Below are 21,695 nucleotides of genomic sequence, written 5' to 3' on the forward strand. Positions count from 1 at the left end.
TCTTATTTGTGCTCCGAACTCTTGTAGAAAAACCTGCAGCCTTGGCGTAGTTCCTGTAAAATTTTCCAACATCTTCAAGGGTGGTAAAGGTCATTCCAACCTTCGGAACAAACTGGTCATCAACAACAGAGAAAGACTGCAGAATACACCATGTCAAAAACTAAAAATACACCCAATCATGTCTGATATAATACACCCGAACCGCAACAACTCAACTAAAATGACAATAAAAGCCATAAACTGTAAATACACAGGCTGCAGAATACACCATGTCAAAAACTAAAAACACACCCAATCATGTCTGATATAATACACCCGAACAACAACAACTCAGTTAAAATAACAGAAAAAGTAGTAAACTGTAAATACACCCACACTTCCCGCAAAAATACACCCAAAAAAGTTCTGATCTACACTTGATCGTCTGCTATAAATTCCAGATAATTGATCAAAACTAATACATTACATTCAATCCGCAGATTTATCTTCATGCGTTAGTTTGACAGTCAATGTTCGGGAATTATTCACCTACACAATGCTATACAAATTACTGCAACAAAATTCATAGTAATCCTATGTAAATCAAACCTCAGGAACTTCATTAGATTCAAATTCATAATCCACTTCACCTGGATTTAGCTGACAATCTGAGGTTGAATCATCCATTATCTTCAAAACGAGTTCAAAATTTGATTTCAGAAAACAAAAAATCAAATAGAAAACGAAGCTGGAGTTACAGAGAGAGGAACTAACGTAAATGACGAAGAAGAAACGAGTGAGAAAGGAGGGAAAAAGAACGATCGAAGAAACCAGGGGAAGCTTCGCGAGAAGAAGAACGAGCAAATCTGCAAATAAGGAAAACGAAGAAGGAAATAAATCTTTTAAATTTGGTAGTTATATATAGCGCGTATATACGACGTAACCATTGGAGCGGGTTTTAGATTTTATTTATTAACTAACTTGTAAAGCATACAAGTCGTTAGCGCTTGTATGCAGAGCTTTTCTGTAACTTTTAATACAAACCTGAAGATACTAATAAAAAAGCAAAAAGAATTTTGGGAATGGATAACTATAGATATTTTCCATACAAAAAAAAGTCTGAGAATCAAAATATTTCGGTTATAATTAGTTAAAATTTTTAAAAATTGACTTTATTTATATAATTTATTTATATTTTAATTTTTTATTTTATTCTCTTATCACTCTATTTATCATATTTTTAACGGTTTTCATATATTAATCATATTAATTATAATAACATATATATTCATAATTATTAGCATCAACCAAATTATATATTAATTTTTTTTTACAATTTGATATTCATATTTAAGATTACAATAAAGGCTAATAATAATAAAAATTTATAATAATAACATTTATTAAGTAACATTAATAATAATTGATTCATATAAGATAAAGTTTTATATAACCACTAATTTATTAATTCATCTCATTATCATTGGAGGCCGTCAAAATAACGTAAAGGTCGTCTATGTTCAGAGACAAAAATCATGATTTTAGTACAATTAAAAATGTCAAATATTTAAATTAATTTATTCAATTAATAAATTTATTCATAACATTTATAATTTTATATTAATTAATAATATCCGTAATTTTATATTCAACCTTCATAATTTTATATATATATGATGTTCATAATTAATAAATTTTTATAACTAATATTATCAAATTTCAAACTATATATTTTATTGTATTTTTTTAAATTATCTCATATATACATTAATAAGTTAAGATTTTAATTATTTTAAAATTTTTTATTTAATATTTATATGTATGTTTATTTATTGACTTTAATATGATAAATTAATAATTATTTTTAAAAATTTATTTTTTAATTTTTGTTTATTTTTTATTTTTTATTTTTTATTTTTAATTTTTTATTTTTTAATAGTCTATATATAAAACATGAATTGTATAATAAAAATTGTTAAAATTTTTAATTTAATATTCATAATTTTATATGTATAACATCTAGAATTTTAAAAATATAATATCTATAATTAATGAATTGGTGTTAATTTATTATTTTATTTTGCAGGTTAAAAACTAATAATTTTGAACGTTTCTTATTTTCAATAAATAGAGACTAATCAAATTTAAGATGTTTTTATTTTTTTATAAAATATATTGAGGTGATTTAAAATTTTTTTAGAATTAAAAATATCAAAATTTAAAATTTTATTTGAAAAAAAATTATAAAATTATGAATATAATAATGAAAGAGAATTTATTGAGATTTAATTCACGTTAAATTTAAAATTGATTTTTGGTGTAATTAAATGAGAGAAAATAGCTATAAAAAGAAATTAATTCTCTTATAAATCTAAATATTATTGATCATGTATTTTTATTTATAAAAATACTATTTGTACACCAAAATTAGTTACTAAAATCAGCCACCAATATATTTGTGTATAAATATATGTGTGATTTAATTTATTTTCAATGTATAAAAATTAACTCTCTTTGTTGTTTTCTTACGCTATTGGTTTTTCCACCTCAATTTCCTAACAAAAAGATTGGTATACTCACATCATCTCATCCCAACCATGATGTTGACTTCCCCCTCTTGTCCTTGTTTTTATCTCCCTTCCCACACTCTCTTCAGTCTTCATTCTACACTCTACAATCCCTCCTTCTCTGATGGAGAACATCAAACACAGTCATATACAAGTGAAGGGTCTGAAGCTCCATGTGGCAGAGATTGGAACTGGTAACTTCCTTCATACCTTCAACAGAAAGAAACTGTTTTCTTTCTCGCTTTTTAGTGAATGATTCTTTTGGTGCGTTGCAGGGTCAAAGGCAGTGGTATTCTTGCATGGATTCCCAGAAATTTGGTACACATGGAGGCACCAGATGATTGCTGTAGCCAATTCTGGCTACAGGGCTATTGCCTTTGATTTCAGAGGCTATGGACTTTCTGAGCAGCCACCTCAGCCAGAGAAAGAAACTATGTTTGATTTGGTTGGTGAAATCTTGGGCCTTATGGATGCATTAAACATCACAAAGGTAACTAAGGTTTCTGCTATAGTATATATCAATTTGTCTATATATTTTGTGTTTCTCCCTTATTGATTGTTTATTATTTATTATTTATTATTAATTTTTTTTTTGGTTTTTCTGGACCATCAAATCAATGGTACATATGTGAACAAGGTCTTGTTCATGTTGAACACGGGCAGATCCATATACTTTGGTTAAGAGTTATGAAGTGCATTTCAAACATTGATAAAGGGCTCTTATAATTAGAAGCTGAAAGTTGAACTATTAACTTGCACAATTTGAATCCTCTAAAGGGGGATGGGGATTCTGATTAAAATGAGAGATCATTTATGTTTGATCATTTGATGAGATCCACACACAATGTATTGTGTTGATCCATGGCTAAATAATCTGACTTTCTTACCTTAATTCTGATGTACTGACAGTGTAAAATATTTTAAACAGTTGTATAATCATATTCATTTTTTTAGATAATTATTCAGCAGTCAATATGAAAAGTATTTATTTTTGTTGAAGTAGCATGATGTGATTAGATGTATATATAAAACTGCTTTGTACATCAAAATTAAATTCATAGTGGAAACAAAGAGTGAGAGAGGATGAGTAAAGAAAAGACCTTCTAATTCAGGTGGAAATTTTGACTAACTGCAAATTCTTTTGTTGATATCAGGCATTCCTTGTTGGTAAGGATTTTGGTGCCTTCCCAGGATATTTCACAGCTGCTGCGCACCCAGAAAGAGTAGCTGCTATTATAACACTAGGCATTCCCTTCATGATTCCGGGGAAATCTGGTAGCAGACACGATGAACTTCCCAATGGATTCTATATTACTAGGTGGAAGGTATGAATTCCATCTCCTACCATAACTTTTGCACTCCTCCCCATGTGTTAATGTTAATTATTTCTTGACTAATTTCAGGAACCTGGGAGAGCAGAAGCAGATTTCGGTCGCTTCGATGTGAAGTCAGTTATAAGGAACATCTACACTCTGTTCTCTAGCAGTGAGATACCAATAGCAGCTGATGATCAAGAAATTATGGACTTGTTTGATCCCTCTAAACCGCTTCCACCATGGTTCTCTGAAGAAGACCTTCAAACCTATGCATCACTCTATGAAAAATCTGGATTCAGATATCCATTGCAGGTTCCTTACAGGTGAAATCAGAATTTAACTTTCCCTTGTTTTCAAACACCAAAAAGTGCAATTAATTTTTCTAACCAATTTTCCCGCCCAAAATCCTATTCAGCCCTTTGCTCAACTAATTGAACTAATTCAGCTAATGCCACTATTCCTCTCTAAGTGTTTCTAACAAAATCCAAATCCTTAAATCTTTTGCTACTCCAAATGTTTGTTCTCTCAACTGTGTTTAATATGTGAAGCCTTGCATTTTAGTAGTCAAGTAAAATGATCACATGCCATAAAATAGCTTTTGGAGTATAGACTTACTAACATTTCAGATTTGGAACTGTTTATGATCCATGCAGGAGTACCAATGCAGATGGCGGCTTAAGTGACCCAAAAGTGAGTGTTCCTGCACTTCTGATAATGGGTGAAAAAGATTATGTGATCAAGATCCCAGGCATTGAGGACTATATCCGAAGTGGGGTAGTGAAACAATTTGTGCCAGACTTGGAAATCACATTTATTCCAGAAGGAAGCCATTTTGTGCATGAACAGTTTCCAGAGAAGATCAACCAGCTCATCATTGACTTCCTTGACAAACAAAGCGTTTGATTATTGTTCTTGTGCTGAGAGTTTGTTATTTCTAAGCTGCTTAGTATGACAGACAATAGAAGCATGTTATTTTCAGACTTTAAACTTCCGTTTTGAGCATAAACTCACTAATAATCGTCTGAAGCTTCCTAAACAAGTGTGATAGTGACTGTTAGTCAAAAAGCATATATATTCTCCCAATTGGTTTGGATTCACTTGTGTTATTTTGAACATGATCTTGTCATGCTTATATCTCCATTGTCAACTGTTTGTCATTTTAGTTTGTAAACATGGCAAGGTCATGTTCAGATCAAATAGAAAGAATCCAAATCCATTGCTAAAATAATAATTCACTTTACTATTCTACTAAAAAATATGAAAAAACTAGTCCAGTGAGGTTAACATATCACAATACTGAGCAAACAATTCAAATCAACTTAGATACGAGGAAAATTGAACTAAAAAGTCAATCATTCTTGTTGAATCATAATTCCCGCAATACAAGAGTCACTTAACAAAGTACAAAAACAAGTTTCAAGCTCACAAAAGAATTTGTGTGCTTTTTTCTAAAATAATTTTCCTTATTTTATATTTGATAGGTGCTTTAGATATTTGCAACATGAGGAGTATAACTATTATTTTGTAGTTATTAATTTATATTTTTTAGTGGAACTACTCCAATAGTAATTATTAGCTCATCACGTATAAATATACTGACACTCTCAGGTATACTTAAGCTCCAATACACTTAAACCTGCTAAGACCCTTGCTGACTTAGGCATCGGAGTGTTTTGCAGGTACTACCCCCCCATCTCCTCACAAACAACTCGGACGACGGCTGCTTGACGCAGGCTAAGTCGGAAATCATTTCACTCAAAGCTTGGACCTCATGTTTAAGTCCAAACACGATCCAGTTTTAGGTAACTCTCGGAACATCGACGCCGTTGTTGGGGACCTGGGAATCAACACTCCATGGCGGATGATCACCTTAAAGACGGATGCACAGCGTCTGAATCAGATCCAGAATACCAAGACATGGTCAACAATGGCCAAGCCCTTGTGGTACCTCCTCCAAGGACAGAGGAACTGCATGGTGAAGGTACGTCGGGCGATCATCACCATAGATGAATCCCTTCCGAGGATCACCAGTCGGGCGATCATCACCATAGATGAATCCCTTCCGAGGATCACCACTTGGAAGGAGAAAAACAACCCCATTCCACCGACCTCATGGGGCTCCTACATGGACATCATGGCCGACTCGAACAGCTAGAATAGGAGTTAGAGCTACAGCGGGAGGCAGAGAGAAACCTGAGAAGAGAAATTAAACGACGAAGAGAGCTGGAAGAAAAGCTCTCAAAGTTAGAATCTAACATCCGAGGCAGGAATTTGCGTACAACTCGGGAAAATACCCCGTTGGGAGGAGAAGATTCTTTCACCGAAGACATCATGTGGGCCAGAGTTTCTAAAAACTTCAAAAGTCCAGACATGAATCTATATGACGGGACGACCGACCCGAGGCACCACTTAAGTAACTTCAAAAGTTGGATGTACTTGGCTGACACCTCAAATGCTACTCGCTGCAAGGCCTTCCCGACAAACTTAACAAAGTCGGCCATGAAATGGTTTGACAGCCTGCCACCTAGGTCGGTTACTAGTTTCGACGACCTCGTGCGAAAATTCCTTACACAGTTCAATTCAAAAGGATAAGGTCAAACACGTATCCAGCCTACTCGAAGTCAAATAGGAAGTCGGCGAATCTCTTAGAGACTATATGGAGAGATTCAACAATACATGTTTAGAAATCCAAAACTTACCCACTGAAGCAGTAATAATGGGATTGATCAATAGTCTCTGGGAAGGTCCCTTTTTCAGTATATCTCAAAAAGATACCCGACCTCATTGAGCGATGTACAAAAACGAGTTGAAAAGTACATTAAAATGGAAGAAAACGCCAGGCTACAAGAACCAAACTGGCGACTAGGACATCCTCATCAGACACGGAAAAAAGAAAAGGAGCCCAATAAGAAAGAAGAATATGGCTCAGAGAAACCTAGGAGGTATCACAACTACACTCCGCTTCAAGTTTCTCTCGTGGATGTCTACAGGGAAATTTGTCATACGGAGAAGCTTCCCCCCTCCCCCGCATGTCCAATCAAAAATAAAAAAGGGGGAAGCCGCAATGAGTATTGTAAGTACCACAAGCTATATGGGAATTCTACAAATAACTATTATGACCTAAAAAATGTGATAGAAAAATTAGCTAGAGAAGGTCGGTTGGATAGATATCTCATGGAAAGGTCGGACTGTTATGGAAAGAGGAATAGAGATGAGGAAGAAGTCGGTCGAAGAGGGCAGCCCCCACTAACTCCCGAGCGACATTTCCACATGATAACAGGAGGCTTCGCCGACGGAGGAGTAACCAAGTCGGTTCGAAAGAAATATGTGAAAGAGGTCTATTACGTCGGAGAAGAGACCCCCGACCTCCCAACCATCTCTTTCACAAAAGAAGATGCGCAGGAAATTGCATTTGGGCACGATGATCCCGTGGTAATTACTATGATACTTGCTAACGCAAACTTACATAGGACTTTGATGGATCAAGGAAGCTCAGCCGACATACTGTTTAAGCCTGCATTTGATAAGTTAGGATTGGAAGAAAAGGAATTGAAATCCTACCCAGATCCCCTTTTCAAGCTAGGGGATACGCCGATTAGACCATTAGGGTTCATCTCCTTACATACTACCTTTGGGAATGGATTGAAGTAAAAAGCCCTAAACATCGACTACATTGTCGTGGATGTAACTTTAGCCTATAATGGCCTAATTGGCAGGACAACTCTAACCGACTAGGAGCTGTTATTTTCACTCCCCACCTCTGCATGAAATAACCAACACAGGACAGAATTGCTACTATTAAGGGAGATCAGAAGCTGGCAAGAAAATGTTACAATGAAAGCTTGAATCTACGAGGTAAAGGTAAAGAGGTCAATTCTATTGAGTTCAGAGGAGTCCAAGGAAGAGACGAGCTACGACCACAGCCTGAAGGAAAAACGGAAGAAGTCCAAATCGGAGAAGAAGTCAGAAAAAATACCAACATAGGAGTTAATATAAGGGTGAATTTAAAAAAAAAAGAACTCGTGAAACTCCTGTAGGAAAACTCCGATCTTTTCGCCTGGAAGGCCGCCAACATGCCCGGAATAGACCCCGGACTTATGACGCACAAGCTGGCGATATATCTCGGCTCCTGACCTATCCAATAGAGAAGGCACAAAATCGGACCAGAGTGAACTCAAGTGGTCGAAGAGCAAATTCAGGCACTACTAGAAGCCAGATTCATTAGAGAAGTCAAGTATCCAACATGGTTAGCAAATGTGGTGTTGGTAAAAAAGCAAAATGAGAAATGGAGAATGTGTGTCGATTATACCGACCTTAACAAAGCCTGCCCAAAGGATCCATATCCCCTTTCCAATATCGATGCTTTGGTAGATTTCTCTTCAGGATATCAATACATATCCTTCATGGACGCGTACTCGGGATACAATCAAATCTCGATGTACAAGTCAAATCAGGAGAAGACATCATTCATCACACACAGAGCGAATTACTTCTACGTGGTCATGCCATTTGGATTAAGAAATGTAGGGGCCACATATCAAAGGTTGATGAACAAGATGTTCACACCTCACCTCAGAAATTTAATGGAGGTATATGTGGATGACATGTTGGTAAAAACTAAGGATGAGGCAAATCTCCTGTCCGACCTCTCATAAGTATTCAGCACTATAAGAAGACATGAGATGAGACTAAATCCCACCAAATGCACATTTGCAGTAGAAGGAGAAAATTTTTTGGGATTTATACTCACACAGAGGGGAATTGAGGCCAACCCTGGCATGTGTAGAGCAATCTTAGAGATGAGGAGTCCGACTTGTTTGAAAGAAGTCCAACAGTTGAATGGGCGACTTGCAGTCTTGTCCAGATTTCTAGCAGAATTGCCCTTGAGATCCTTGCTGTAACACCCCACCATACAGAGTCTTATGCTTAAGTCATAATTCAGAGATGGCAAGGTATTACGACCTCTAAAACAAAAATTTAGTACGTATAGTAGTGTGATTAAGGATTTATAACTAGGAGCCTTTGTAGAAAAATGGGTAAACAAAAACCGTAATTCGAAAGCGCAACACTCCGATCGATAACGTACCGAGCAAAGGATAAGTCAACGCAAGATTATATATATACAAAGGAGTGTCAAAAACAGGAAAATCAAGGCCCAAAATCCGGTTGCGAAGATAACCGGTCCGAGCATAGCAATATATACATATGATAAAATAAGAAAAACCCCAAGGAAACCCAAAGGGACATAAATACAGAAACCTATTCTCCAAAACCTCCTATAAGAGGAGTCATCATAGTTTGTATTATTTAAAAGAGATAAAAGTATCTAAACAAGATATATAAACCAAAACAGAGTCCCGAGAACAAAGGATCTTCGCTAATCCAGAAGTCTCCAGTATGCCTCAACGAGAAGCCTCGCGTCCTGCATCTGAAAACCACAAAATCCACATGGGTGAGAACCAGAGGTCCCCAGCACGGTAACAGCTTCCACATATATAATACATAATAATAGAGGAAAGCCGAAGGCAATCCTAGAACTTCCTCTAGATAATATCAAAGCTTATAAACAAACTAAACCGTAAGTGGCAACTGACTAAGGATCCTTCAGTCTAACTAATACTTCCCTTTCCAATTCCTTCAGACCTCCCAACCACCAGCAGAAGTATAATATAGCAAACACAGTTATATCAGACAAGAGATTTACAAATAGGAACGAATAAGGCATTTAGACAATTAACAAGTAATATGCAGTCAAATAGGCAATCTCAAAAAATTCATGTAGTATGCTTATGATGCATGCCTGTCCCTAGTGGCTGATGATATCATCTGTCGGTTATAGAGCCAACCAGAAAAACCCTCATCTCCGATGGTGGAAGTGCAAACATTCACAATTCATTCAACAGCATATATGCATTTATACTTAGCCATAATCATGGCTCCGCCGTAACACGGCAATAATCTAGCCATCCGGCTCACGGTTAAATCCATAACCAGCCAATTCATTAACAATTACGGTCCTTCGGCCAATGGCACAGCAAGCACTTCCACCGCCATCCTCCGCATCTCACATAATCATCTTTGATCCTCAATGATCATTCATTTTTCCCCTTGCTTCACTCGCAAGTTACCACATTCACTAGCCCTTTTTCTCATGCTAGGCATATCATAATGATTTAAGACATAAGTGGTGAGATCGGAGGCTTAGAAGTATGAAATTTGGCTTTTAAAACTCAAAAATCAACTTTGGGATGAAAACAGGGCCACGCGTACGCGCACTCCACGCGCACGCGTGGATGGCCTTAAAACCCATCGACGCGCAAGCGTCATACGCGAGAACGCGCGGATCGAAAATTAGCCAAATGACGCGCAAGCGTCAGCCACGCGTACGCGTGGGTGCTCTTGCGCCCCAGGCACAAAACTGGCACAACTCTGGTACAACTTTCGGGAAAATAGCTGGGCATTTGGTGCAGCGCATCGACGCGCTCGCGCACACCACGCGCATGCGTGGATGGTGTTTTCTCGAAGAATGGCGCGCACGCGCCAAGTGCGCCTACGCGCGGGGGGTCATCCTGCTAAAAATTTTCTAAGTTAAAAGCTGCAGAATTTACAGATTCAATCCCCAATCTTCCGACGGACATAACTTTCTCATTTTAAATCGTTTTTCACCTGTTCTTCGAACGGCATGGACATCCCGGATCTAACTTCATTTCTAAATAGATTTGGCACAAATCAGAGATCCGTAGTCCAAGTTATGTCCCGTCAAAGTATGCCCAAAAACCATTTTTTCATACAAAACCATAAAGTGCCATTTTCAAAACAAGCCACTTTCAACTCTTTTCAAAATCAATCAAAACATGCCAATTTCATCCCTTTTCTTTGAGATCAATCAAAATGTACCAAAATCAACATCAAGCCATCCTCAACTCACACATTGACATTTTACCAAATTTCTCAAAATCACCATCCAACCCTTTTAACACTTCTCAATCAAATGGCTAAAGGACAAACACAATATCATGTCATACATCCTCCCTCATCCCAATTTTCAATAATACCATTTCCAATCAACCATCATTATACATAATCAACACCATACTCACCATCAACATGGTACCACCCAATCAATTCAACCTCAATCATCCATCAAGCATATATCACAACATGCATTTCTCATATATCACACAATCAAGGCATCAATATTCATAATCACATATATGAACACATCATATATCTCAATCATTCAACAATATCAACAATTCAATGCCTATCTTAGGGCCTCTAGCCTAAGTATTTCCTATCACATTACATATTAGATACGGGAAACCGAAACCATACCTTAGCCGATTTTTCACGCTCAACCGGAGCACTTCCAAACCACTTGTCCACAAGCTCTCAAGGTCTCAATACCTCCAAGAGCAGATTTTATCACACAAAACCCTCTTCCAAGCTTTCTAAAATCACCAATCAAGCTCCAATATTCACATATACACAACCTAAGCCACAATCATCATACCCATACACAACATCTCAATACCCAAACATCATAGAACAACAATTTACACTAGGGTTGAGAATCTTACCACACCCAAGATCCAAGGAGACAAGATTAACCTTCTCCTTCAAGAGAGTTGGGTCCTATGACATCAAAGAACCCAAAATCTCAACATTTTACCCATGAAACTCGAAAACAAGGGCTGGAATTTCGAACAGTAGCACGTGGCTTACCTTAAGATTGATTGTATGGGTTTTGTAGAGCTCTCCGCAGTGAACGCGTGGCCACAAACGGTGCAGCAATCGGATCTCTAGATCAAAAGTTATGGTGGTTTGAAGATCAAGTGAGAGATAGAACTTGAGAGAGTGTTCTTCCCCTCCCTTACTCCATTTCAGCGTGTTTGAGTGATAAGTGAGGAGAGAGAGTGCTGAAAACTAGGATTTTGGTTTAGTTTAGTTGGGCCAGGGCCCACTTTGGGTCCGGTTGGCCCGGTTTGGTCCGTTTGGTCCAATCTTTGTTTGATTTCTATAAAATTGGTATCGAAATTCTCGTCTCAATCTCCTTTATCACATTAAGCAATAAAATAACATTTTTGGCTTTCTAGAATAAATTCTCATTTATGGGTTAATTAGCCATTAATTAACCGAGTCTTATATTCTACCCACCTAATTGGGAATTTTGCCCACAAAATTCGAATTCAATTACCTGAGAATAAGTGCGGATAATCCGTTCGCATCTCCGACTCAAGTTCCCAAGTGTGTTCCTCAACACCGCCTCGACTCCAAGCCACTTTGACTAATGAAACCTCTTTTCCACGCAACCGTTTGATACTAGTATCATCGATTCTGACTGGAGCCACTGAAAGCGTCAAATCTTCTCTTAACTAAACCGATTCAGGTTCTAACACATGGCTAGCATCAGGAGTGTACTTCCGCAGCTGCGACATGTGAAATACGTCGTGCAAGTTTGAAAGATGAGGTGGTAGAGCCATTCAATATGCCACCGGTCCAATCCTCTCCAGGATCTGAAATGGACCAATGTATCGAGGATTCAACTTCTTTGCTTTAATCGCCCTACCTACTCCTGTGGTTGGAGTAACCTTCAGGAAAACATGGTCTCCTTCTTCAAATTCCAAGGGCTTCCGCCTCTGATCGGCGTAACTCTTCTGGCGACTCTGTGCCGTAAGCATCCTATTTCGGATTTTCTTAACTTGTTCAGTGGTCTCAGCTATCATTTCCAGCCCCAACAAGCCTTTCTCTCCAACTTCATACCAACATAGCGGAGATTGACATTTCCTCCCATACAATGCCTCATATGGAGCCATTCCGATGCTCGCATGGTAACTATTATTGTATGCAAACTCCACTAACGGCATATACCGATCCCAACTCGCCGGTTGGTCCAAAACACAAGCTCTCAACATATCCTCTAGGGTTTGGATCGTCCTCTCGGATTGACCATCTGTTTGAGGATGGTAAGCTGTACTCAAGCTTAATCGGGTTCCAAAGGCTTTCTGAAATGCACCCCAGAACCTCGAAGTGAAACGAGGATCTCTATCAGAGATTATAGTAGCAGGTACACCATGAAGTCTCACAATCTCCTTTATGTATAACCGTGCTAGCTCCTCAAGGGTGTAAGTCATTCGAATGGGCAAAAAGTGAGCTGACTTGGTCAGTCGGTCCATAATCACCCAGATAGCATCAAAACCAGTCTTAGTCCTTGGCAATTCCGACACAAAGTCCATTGCAATACTTTCCCACTTCCATTGCGGAACCTCTAAAGGTTGCAACATCCCGGAAGGTCTTTGATGTTCAATCTTTACCTTTTGACAAGTTAAGCACTTTGAAACATATTCCACCACATCATTCTTCATACCTGGCCACCAAAACATCGCCTTTAAATAATGGTACATCTTAGTACTTCCCGAGTGAATGGAGAATCCACTTTTGTGTGCTTCCTTTAAGATATCTTGCCTCAGTGCCAACTTCCAGCACAATGATCCTACCCTTGAATCTCCATAACCCATCTTTTTCTTCCGACACTCTCCACTGTTTTCCTTTCTCGATAGCCGGTAACACCTTCCATAACGCTTCATCATTTTCATGAGCCTTTAGGAGTTCGGACTTAAAGTCACTCGAGATTTCTAATCGGCTCAAACACAAGGTTCCAGATACTTCTCGAGCACCAATTCTTAGACTCTCGAATCCCTTGAGCAACTTCTCCTCTTGAAGCATCATCCAAGACGCATATAACGACTTTGACTTAACGCATCTGCCACTACATTCGCCTTTCCCAGATGGTAATTCAACTCAAAGTCGTAGTCCTTCAATAATTCCATCCACCTTCTCTGCCTCATATTAAGCTCTTTCTGATCAAAGAGATATTTCAAGCTTTTGTGATCGGAGAAGACTTGGAACTTAACCCCATAGAGATAATGCCTCCACACCTTCAAGGCAAACACAACCGCAGCGAGTTCCAAATCGTGCGTAGGGTAACTAACTTCGTGAGGTCTCAACTGTCGTGAGGCATACGCCACCACATTATGATGCTGCATCAGCATGCACCCTAGACCCTTTAATGAGGCATCACAGTACACCTCAAATGGTTCATTCGGCTCAGGTAACACCAACATAGGTGCAGTGGTCAACTTTTTCTTCAATGTCTGAAAGCTCTCCTCGCACTCAGGAGTCCAAACAAACGGAGTGTCTTTGCGGGTTAACTTTGTCAACGGCAAGGCTAATTGCGAAAAGCCTTTGATGAACCTTCGGTAACAGCCAGCTAAACCTAGAAAACTCCTTATCTCAGTTACTGTGGTTGGTTGCCTCCAATCCATCACAGCTTCCACCTTAGTTGGATCTACGGCTATTCCCTTCTTATTCACCACGTGACCCAAAAACTTCACCTCACTCTTCCAGAACTCACACTTAGACAGTTTTGCATAGAGTTTCTTCTCCTTTAGAATCTGCAACACGGTCCTCAAGTGTTCCGCATGCTCTTCTTCAGTCTTGGAGTAAATCAGTATGTCGTCAATAAAGACAACAATGAATTTATCCAAAAACGGACGGAACACTCTATTCATGTAATCCATAAACACTGCAGGAGCGTTCGTCAACCCAAAAGACATTACAGTATACTCGTAATGACCATAACGAGTCTTGAAAGCAGTCTTAGGGATATCCTCACCCCTCACCCTTATCTGGTGATAACCGGATCGCAAATCGATCTTATAGAAAACCCCAGCTCCTTGTAACTGATCCATGAGATTATCAATTCTCGGCAATGGGTGCTTATTCTTTATGGTGGCCTTGTTCAGCTGCTTGTAATCCACACAGAGCCGCATACTTCCATCTTTCTTCTTTACCAGTAACACTGGAGCACCCCACGGGGAAACACTTGGTCGGATAAAGTTCTTACCCAACAATTCCTCTAACTGAGACTTTAGCTCGGCCATCTCTAACGGTGACATTCTATAAGGAGCACTTGAGATTGGTCCCGCCCCAGGCACCAATTCAATAGCAAACTCGACCTCTCGGTTAGGTGGAAATTCCTCAATATCATCGGGAAACACTTCTGAAAACTCACACACTATCAGAATCTGATCCAACCTTTGATCATCACCCGAAACACCAGCGGTTAACAACAGGATACCCTGACATTCGATTCCAGAACAGTTCACCATCATCGAATTCAAGTAATAATTATTCACCACGACCGGCCCTTCTGTATCTTCCGGCATAAAGTACACTGACTTTGTAGAACAATCAAGCAGGACATGGTTCTCAGATAACCAGTCCAATCCCAAGATAAGATCAAGACCGATCATCGGTAAGCAGATTAAATTATGGACAAAATCACGCTGCTTGAACCTAAACGAAACTTTCGGGCATCCTAGCCTAGTGACCATAGCTTCATGGGTAGCATTATACACTTTTAGGTCATAACCTAAGGTTACGATCTTCAATCCTAACTCATGGGCTTTCTCAAATGCAATGAATGAATGTGATGCTCCCGAATCAAATAAAGTATTTAAAATTTGACCAGCCATTTCACAGTTACCTCGAATGAGTGTCTCGGATCCCTCTGCACCCACAGCTGAGGTGGTGAACACCCGACCAGTCTGTTGTGCTTTCCCAGCACCTTGCTTCTGCTTCTCCGGAAAACTTGCGGCTTTATGCCCCGCCTTTCCACAATTGTAGCACAAACCCCATCCGGCCTTGCATGGTACTCCCGGATGGTGACTCCCACACCTAGTACAAGCTTGATCATTCTGAGGCTGCTTCCCAAACCTTTTCCCTTGGGAGTTGTTGTTGTTGGGCCTCCTAAAAGAACCTCCCCTTTTGAAAGGCGGACCTCTAGGTGCAAAGCTCTTCCCTCGATTCTGTGGAAATGATCCTTTGTGACTCCCTTTCTCAGTGGCTGCCCTCTTCACACACTCTTCAGCAACTCTACACTTGTTCACCAACTCGGAGAAAGTTCTAATCTCCATTGGTCCCACTGAGCTGAAAATATCGCTCCGGAGTCCTCCTTCGTACTTAACACACTTCCATTCCTCATATTCCACCAAAGTCCCTTGACACATACAAGAGAATCTGAACAGCTCCTCAAACTTCTCAGTATACTCAGATACGGACATAGCACCCTGCTTCAGCTGCAACAATTCAAGCTCCTTGGCCGTCCTAGCAGAAGTCGGAAAGTACTTCTTATAGAACTCCTCTTGGAAGACATCCCAGGTGATATAATCATCACCCTGCTGCAGGAGACGTCGGATACCCTGCCACCAATGCGACGCTTCACTAGTGAGCAAATAGGTAGCGAACTCCACACGCTGCCCTTCAGGTACCACCTGCGCTTGCAGTGCTCGTTCCATAGCCTGAAACCATGTATCGGCTTCAGTCGGGCTAGTAGTTCCCTTGAACTTCGGGGGATTAACCTTCAAAAAGTTCGCCAGTGTCATCGGGCCCTGAACTCCACCTCCGTCATTACCATGGTTGTTCATCTGTTGACCAAGAGCCTCAGCAGTGGCTTGCATAGCAGCAGCCATGTTCTCCAACGCAGTCATAAAGTTCACCGGGTCATTAGAGTTATTCTCCGACGCACGAGCATTCGTATGACCTCTCCTACGACATCTACCGCGTCCACGAGGCGCCATCTGGTTCCTATACACACCAAACAATCGATATTAAGTTGATCAGTCTCAATATCGGAAGTCTAGTGCTTCAAAGTCCCAAATGTATGCTCATGAACGTTTATGCCAATTATATCAAGTAGATATACTAACAGCACATAACACACATACAGAGAATGCACAGAAGCATAGTCAGTCCGTCCCTCAGGCTCTACAGGAACGAACTGCTCTGATACCATAATGTAACACCCCACCATACAGAGTCTTATGCTTAAGTCATAATTCAGAGATGGCAAGGTATTACGACCTCTAAAACAAAAATTTAGTACGTATAGTAGTGTGATTAAGGATTTATAACTAGGAGCCTTTGTAGAAAAATGGGTAAACAAAAACCGTAATTCGAAAGCGCAACACTCCGATCGATAACGTACCGAGCAAAGGATAAGTCAACGCGAGATTATATATATACAAAGGAGTGTCAAAAACAGGAAAATCAAGGCCCAAAATCCGGTTGCGAAGATAACCAGTCCGAGCATAGCAATATATACATATGATAAAATAAGGAAAACCCCAAGGAAACCCAAAGGGACATAAATACAGAAACCTATTCTCCAAAACCTCCTATAAGAGGAGTCATCATTGTTTGTATTATTTAATGGAGATAAAAGTATCTAAACAAGATATATAAACCAAAACAGAGTCCCGGGAATAAAGGATCTTCGCTAATCCAGAAGTCTCCAGCATGCCTCAACGAGAAGCCTCGCGTCCTGCATCTGAAAACCACAAAATCTGCATGGGTGAGAACCAGAGATCCCCAGCACGGTAACAGCTTCCACATATATAATACATAATAATAGAGGAAAGCCGAAGGCAATCCTAGAACTTCCTCTATATAATATCAAAGCTTATAAACAAACTAAACCGTAAGTGGCAACTGACTAAGGATCCTTTAGTCTAACTAATACTTCCCTTTCCAATTCCTTCAGACCTCCCAACCACCAGCAGAAGTATAATATAGAAAACACAGTTATATCAGACAAGAGATTTACAAATAGGAACGAATAAGGCATTTAGACAATTAGCAAGTAATATGCAGTCAAATAGGCAATCTCAAACAATTCATGTAGTATGCTTATGATGCATTCCTGTCCCTAGTGGCTGATGATATCATCTGTCGGTTATAGAGCCAACCCGACAAGTCCTAGTAGCTAACCATTGGACTGTCCCTCTGTCGCGCATCCCCAACTCGAGTTATACTCATCATAAACTTGATCATAATCATGATCCATATCCATCACCCTCACTGGTGAATATTTACGGGGGCGAGCTCATCCGGGCCTTTCACAGTGCCCGGCCACACTTACGACATAGGGTCAAAAGAGCTTCGAGTCTCAACCTGGAGCACGTGGTGGCTAGCCACTGCTTTCTCCCAGGAAAACCCTCATCTCCGATGGTGGAAGTGCAAACATTCACAATTCATTCAACAGCATATATGCATTTATACTTAGCCATAATCATGGCTTCGCCGTAACACGGCAATAATCTAGCCATCCGGCTCACGGTTAAATCCATAACCAGCCAATTCATTAACAATTACGGTCCTTCGGCCCATGGCACAGCAAGCACTTCCACCGCCATCCTCCGCATCTCACATAATCATCTTTGATCCTCAATGATCATTCATTTTTCCCCTTGCTTCACTCGCAAGTTACCACATTCACTAGCCCTTTTTCTCATGCTAGGCATATCATAATGATTTAAGACATAAGTGGTGAGATCAGAGGCTTAGAAGTATGAAATTTGGCTTTTAAAACTCAAAAATCAACTTTGGGATGAAAACAGGGCCACGCGTACGCGCACTCCACGCGCACGCGTGGATGGCCTTAAAACCCATCGACGCGCAAGCGTCATACGCGCGAACGCGCGGATCGAAAATTAGCCAAATGACGTGCAAGCGTCAGCCACGCGTACGCGTGGGTGCTCTTGCGCCCCAGGCACAAAACTGGCACAACTCTGGCACAACTCTCGGGAAAATAGCTGGGCATTTGGTGCAGCGCATCGACGCGCTCGCGCACACCACGCGCACACGTGGATGGTGTTTTCTCGAAGAATGGCGCGTACGCGCCAAGTGCGCCTACGCGCGGGGGGTCATCCTGCTAAAAATTTTCTAAGTTAAAAGCTGCAGAATTTACAGATTCAGCCCCCAATCTTCCGACGGACATAACTTTCTCATTTTAAATCGTTTTTCACCCGCTCTTCGAACGGCATGGACATCCCGGATCCAACTTCATTTCTAAATAGATTTGGCACAAATCAGAGATCCGTAGTCCAAGTTATGTCCCGTCAAAGTATGCCCAAAAACCATGTTTTCATACAAAACCATAAAGTGCCATTTTCAATACAAGCCACTTTCAACTCTTTTCAAAATCAATCAAAACATGCCAATTTCATCCCTTTTCTTTGAGATCAATCAAAATATACCAAAATCAACATCAAGCCATCCTCAACTCACACATTGACATTTTACCAAATTTTCCAAAATCACCATCCAACCCTTTTAACACTTCTCAATCAAATGGCTAAAGGACAAACACAATATCATGTCATACATCCTCCTTCATCCCAATTTTCAATAATACCATTTCCAATCAACCATCATTATACATAATCAACACCATACTCACCATCAACATGGTACCACCCAATCAATTCAACCTCAATCATCCATCAAGCATATATCTCAACATGCATTTCTCATATATCACACAATCAAGGCATCAATATTCATAATCACATATATGAACACATCATATATCTCAATCATTCAACAACATCAACAATTCAATGCCTATCTTAGGGCCTCTAGCCTAAGTATTTCCTACCACATTACATATTAGATACGGGAAACCGAAACCATACCTTAGCCGATTTTCCACGCTCAACCGGAGCACTTCCAAACCACTTGTCCACAAGCTCTCAAGGTCTCAATACCTCCAAGAGCAGATTTTATCACACAAAACCCTCTTCCAAGCTTTCCAAAATCACCAATCAAGCTCCAATATTCACATATACACAACCTAAGCCACAATCATCATACCCATACACAACATCTCAATACCCAAACATCATAGAATAATAATTTACACTAGGGTTGAGAATCTTACCACACCAAAGATCCAAGGAGACAAGATTAACCTTCTCCTTCAAGAGAGTTGGGTCCTATGACATCAAAGAACCCAAAATCTCAACATTTTACCCATGAAACTCGAAAACAAGGGCTGGAATTTCGAACAGTAGCACGTGGCTTACCTTAAGATTGATTGTATGGGTTTTGTAGAGCTCTCCGCGATGAACGCGTGGCCGCAAACGGTGCGGCAATCAGAGCTCTAGATCAAAAGTTATGGTGGTTTGAAGATCAAGTGAGAGATAGAACTTGAGAGAGTGTTCTTCCCCTCCCTTACTCCATTTCAGCGTGTTTGAGTGATAAGTGAGGAGAGAGAGTGCTGAAAACAAGGGTTTTGGTTTAGTTTAGTTGGGCCAAGGGCCCACTTTGGGTCCGGTTGGCCCGGTTTGGTCCGTTCGGTCCAATCTTGGTCCGATTTCTATAAAATTGGTACCGAAATTCTCGTCTCAATCTCCTCTATCACATTAAGCCATAAAATAACATTTTTGGCTTTCTAGAATAAATTCTCATTTATGGGTTAATTAGCCATTAATTAACCGGGTCTTACACTTGCCACTTTTCTCACTACTTAGGAAAGGATGCCAATTCGAGTAGACTCCGGAATGTGAATAAGCCTTTCAAGAATTCAAGAAATTCTTAAGTCAACCACCTATCCTCACCTGGCCAGAAACGGGAGAAGAGCTTGTGCTGTACTTAGCTGTCACTGATAAGGCAATAGCCTCAGCACTGGTACGAGAAGATAAAGTAAGACAAAATCCTATTTATTTCACAAGTAAAGTCTTACAAGGGCCAGAGTTAAGGTATCAAAAAATAGAGAAATTTGTATACGCTTTAATCCTAGCATCTAGGAGGCTCCGACCTTACTTCCAGGTGCACACCATAAGAGTCTGGACGAACCAACCCATGAAGCAGATTCTCCAAAAAACGGACATAGCAGGTCGGATGGTACAATGGGCCATAGAACTATCCGAGTTTGACTTAAGGTATGAAACTCGGACAGCCATTAAAGCTCAATACCTCACCGACTTCATAGCATAATACACAAGTGACAAGAATGAAAACTCCACGACCTAAAATCTTTATATAGATGGATCCTCCAAGAAGGTCGGGAGTGGTGCGGGAATCATACTAGTCAATGAAGAAGGGACTCAAATAGAGCTTTCCCTAAAGTTTGAGTTCCCTGCTTCCAAAAATCAAGCCAAATATGAAGCCCTGATTGCAGGCCTGAAACTCGCCAAAGAAGTTGGAGCAACCAAAGTGGTAGTCTTAAGTGATTCTTAGATAGTTACTTCTCAAATCAATGGAGAGTACCAGGCAAAAGATCCCAATATGAAGAGATACTTGGAAAAAACACTTGAGCATCTTCAACAATTTTTTGATACCGAGGTCTGACATATAACTCGAGAACTTAATAGCAGAGCATATGTCCTTTCTAAATTGGCGAGTACCAAACCAGGAGGAAATAATAGAAATTTGATACAAGAAATTCTCAAGAAGCCCTCAGTTATCAAGTCAAATAACAAGTCGGACATTCTACCTGTCTCCGGCTTAAACCTCAGATGGATGACTCCCTTTATCGAATATCTAAAATTCGACATCCTTCCCAAGGAGTAGAAGGAAGCTAAGAGAATTCGGAGGGAAGCACAGAGCTACACCTTGGTACAAAATTATTTTCATATACATTTGGCAAATTTGCCTCTTTAATTTAGAAAATATTTGGCAAAAATCATGCATTTAAAGAATTTTTTCAATTTTTTTTGGAAATCTCTATGCATGAAGCATTAAAATAGTTTTTTATGCTACTATCTTATTGATAAGAAATTATTATTTGGTCAAATTTTTGTCTCTTAGCATGTGTAATTTTTCTCGTTATGGTACCATTCTTTGCTTCTACATTTATTTGCCTATGGTTTTTAAAATTTTAACTCTGAACTTTTATCTATATTTGATTATAAATTTTGGGACACTTTACATCTCTATTATTCAAGCCTAAATTTCTTCAGGAGACATGTCAACATCTAAAGAGCGTCAT

The 21,695-nt window shown here is 39.5% G+C and overlaps 1 protein-coding gene across 1 annotated transcript; it reads left to right on the forward strand.

The window, feature by feature from the left end:
- Positions 1-2,471: 2,471 nt before the first annotated feature.
- LOC112737642 (epoxide hydrolase 2) lies at positions 2,472-4,901 on the forward strand. The gene is made up of 5 exons (XM_025787628.2): positions 2,472-2,740; positions 2,822-3,036; positions 3,701-3,871; positions 3,950-4,185; positions 4,516-4,901. The coding sequence occupies exons 1-5, from the start codon at positions 2,671-2,673 to the stop codon at positions 4,763-4,765; spliced, it is 942 nt and encodes a 313-aa protein (XP_025643413.1). The 5' UTR covers positions 2,472-2,670; the 3' UTR covers positions 4,766-4,901.
- Positions 4,902-21,695: the final 16,794 nt, after the last annotated feature.

Source organism: Arachis hypogaea, chromosome 13 (assembly GCF_003086295.3).
Source record: "Arachis hypogaea cultivar Tifrunner chromosome 13, arahy.Tifrunner.gnm2.J5K5, whole genome shotgun sequence".
Lineage (NCBI taxonomy): Eukaryota > Viridiplantae > Streptophyta > Magnoliopsida > Fabales > Fabaceae > Arachis > Arachis hypogaea.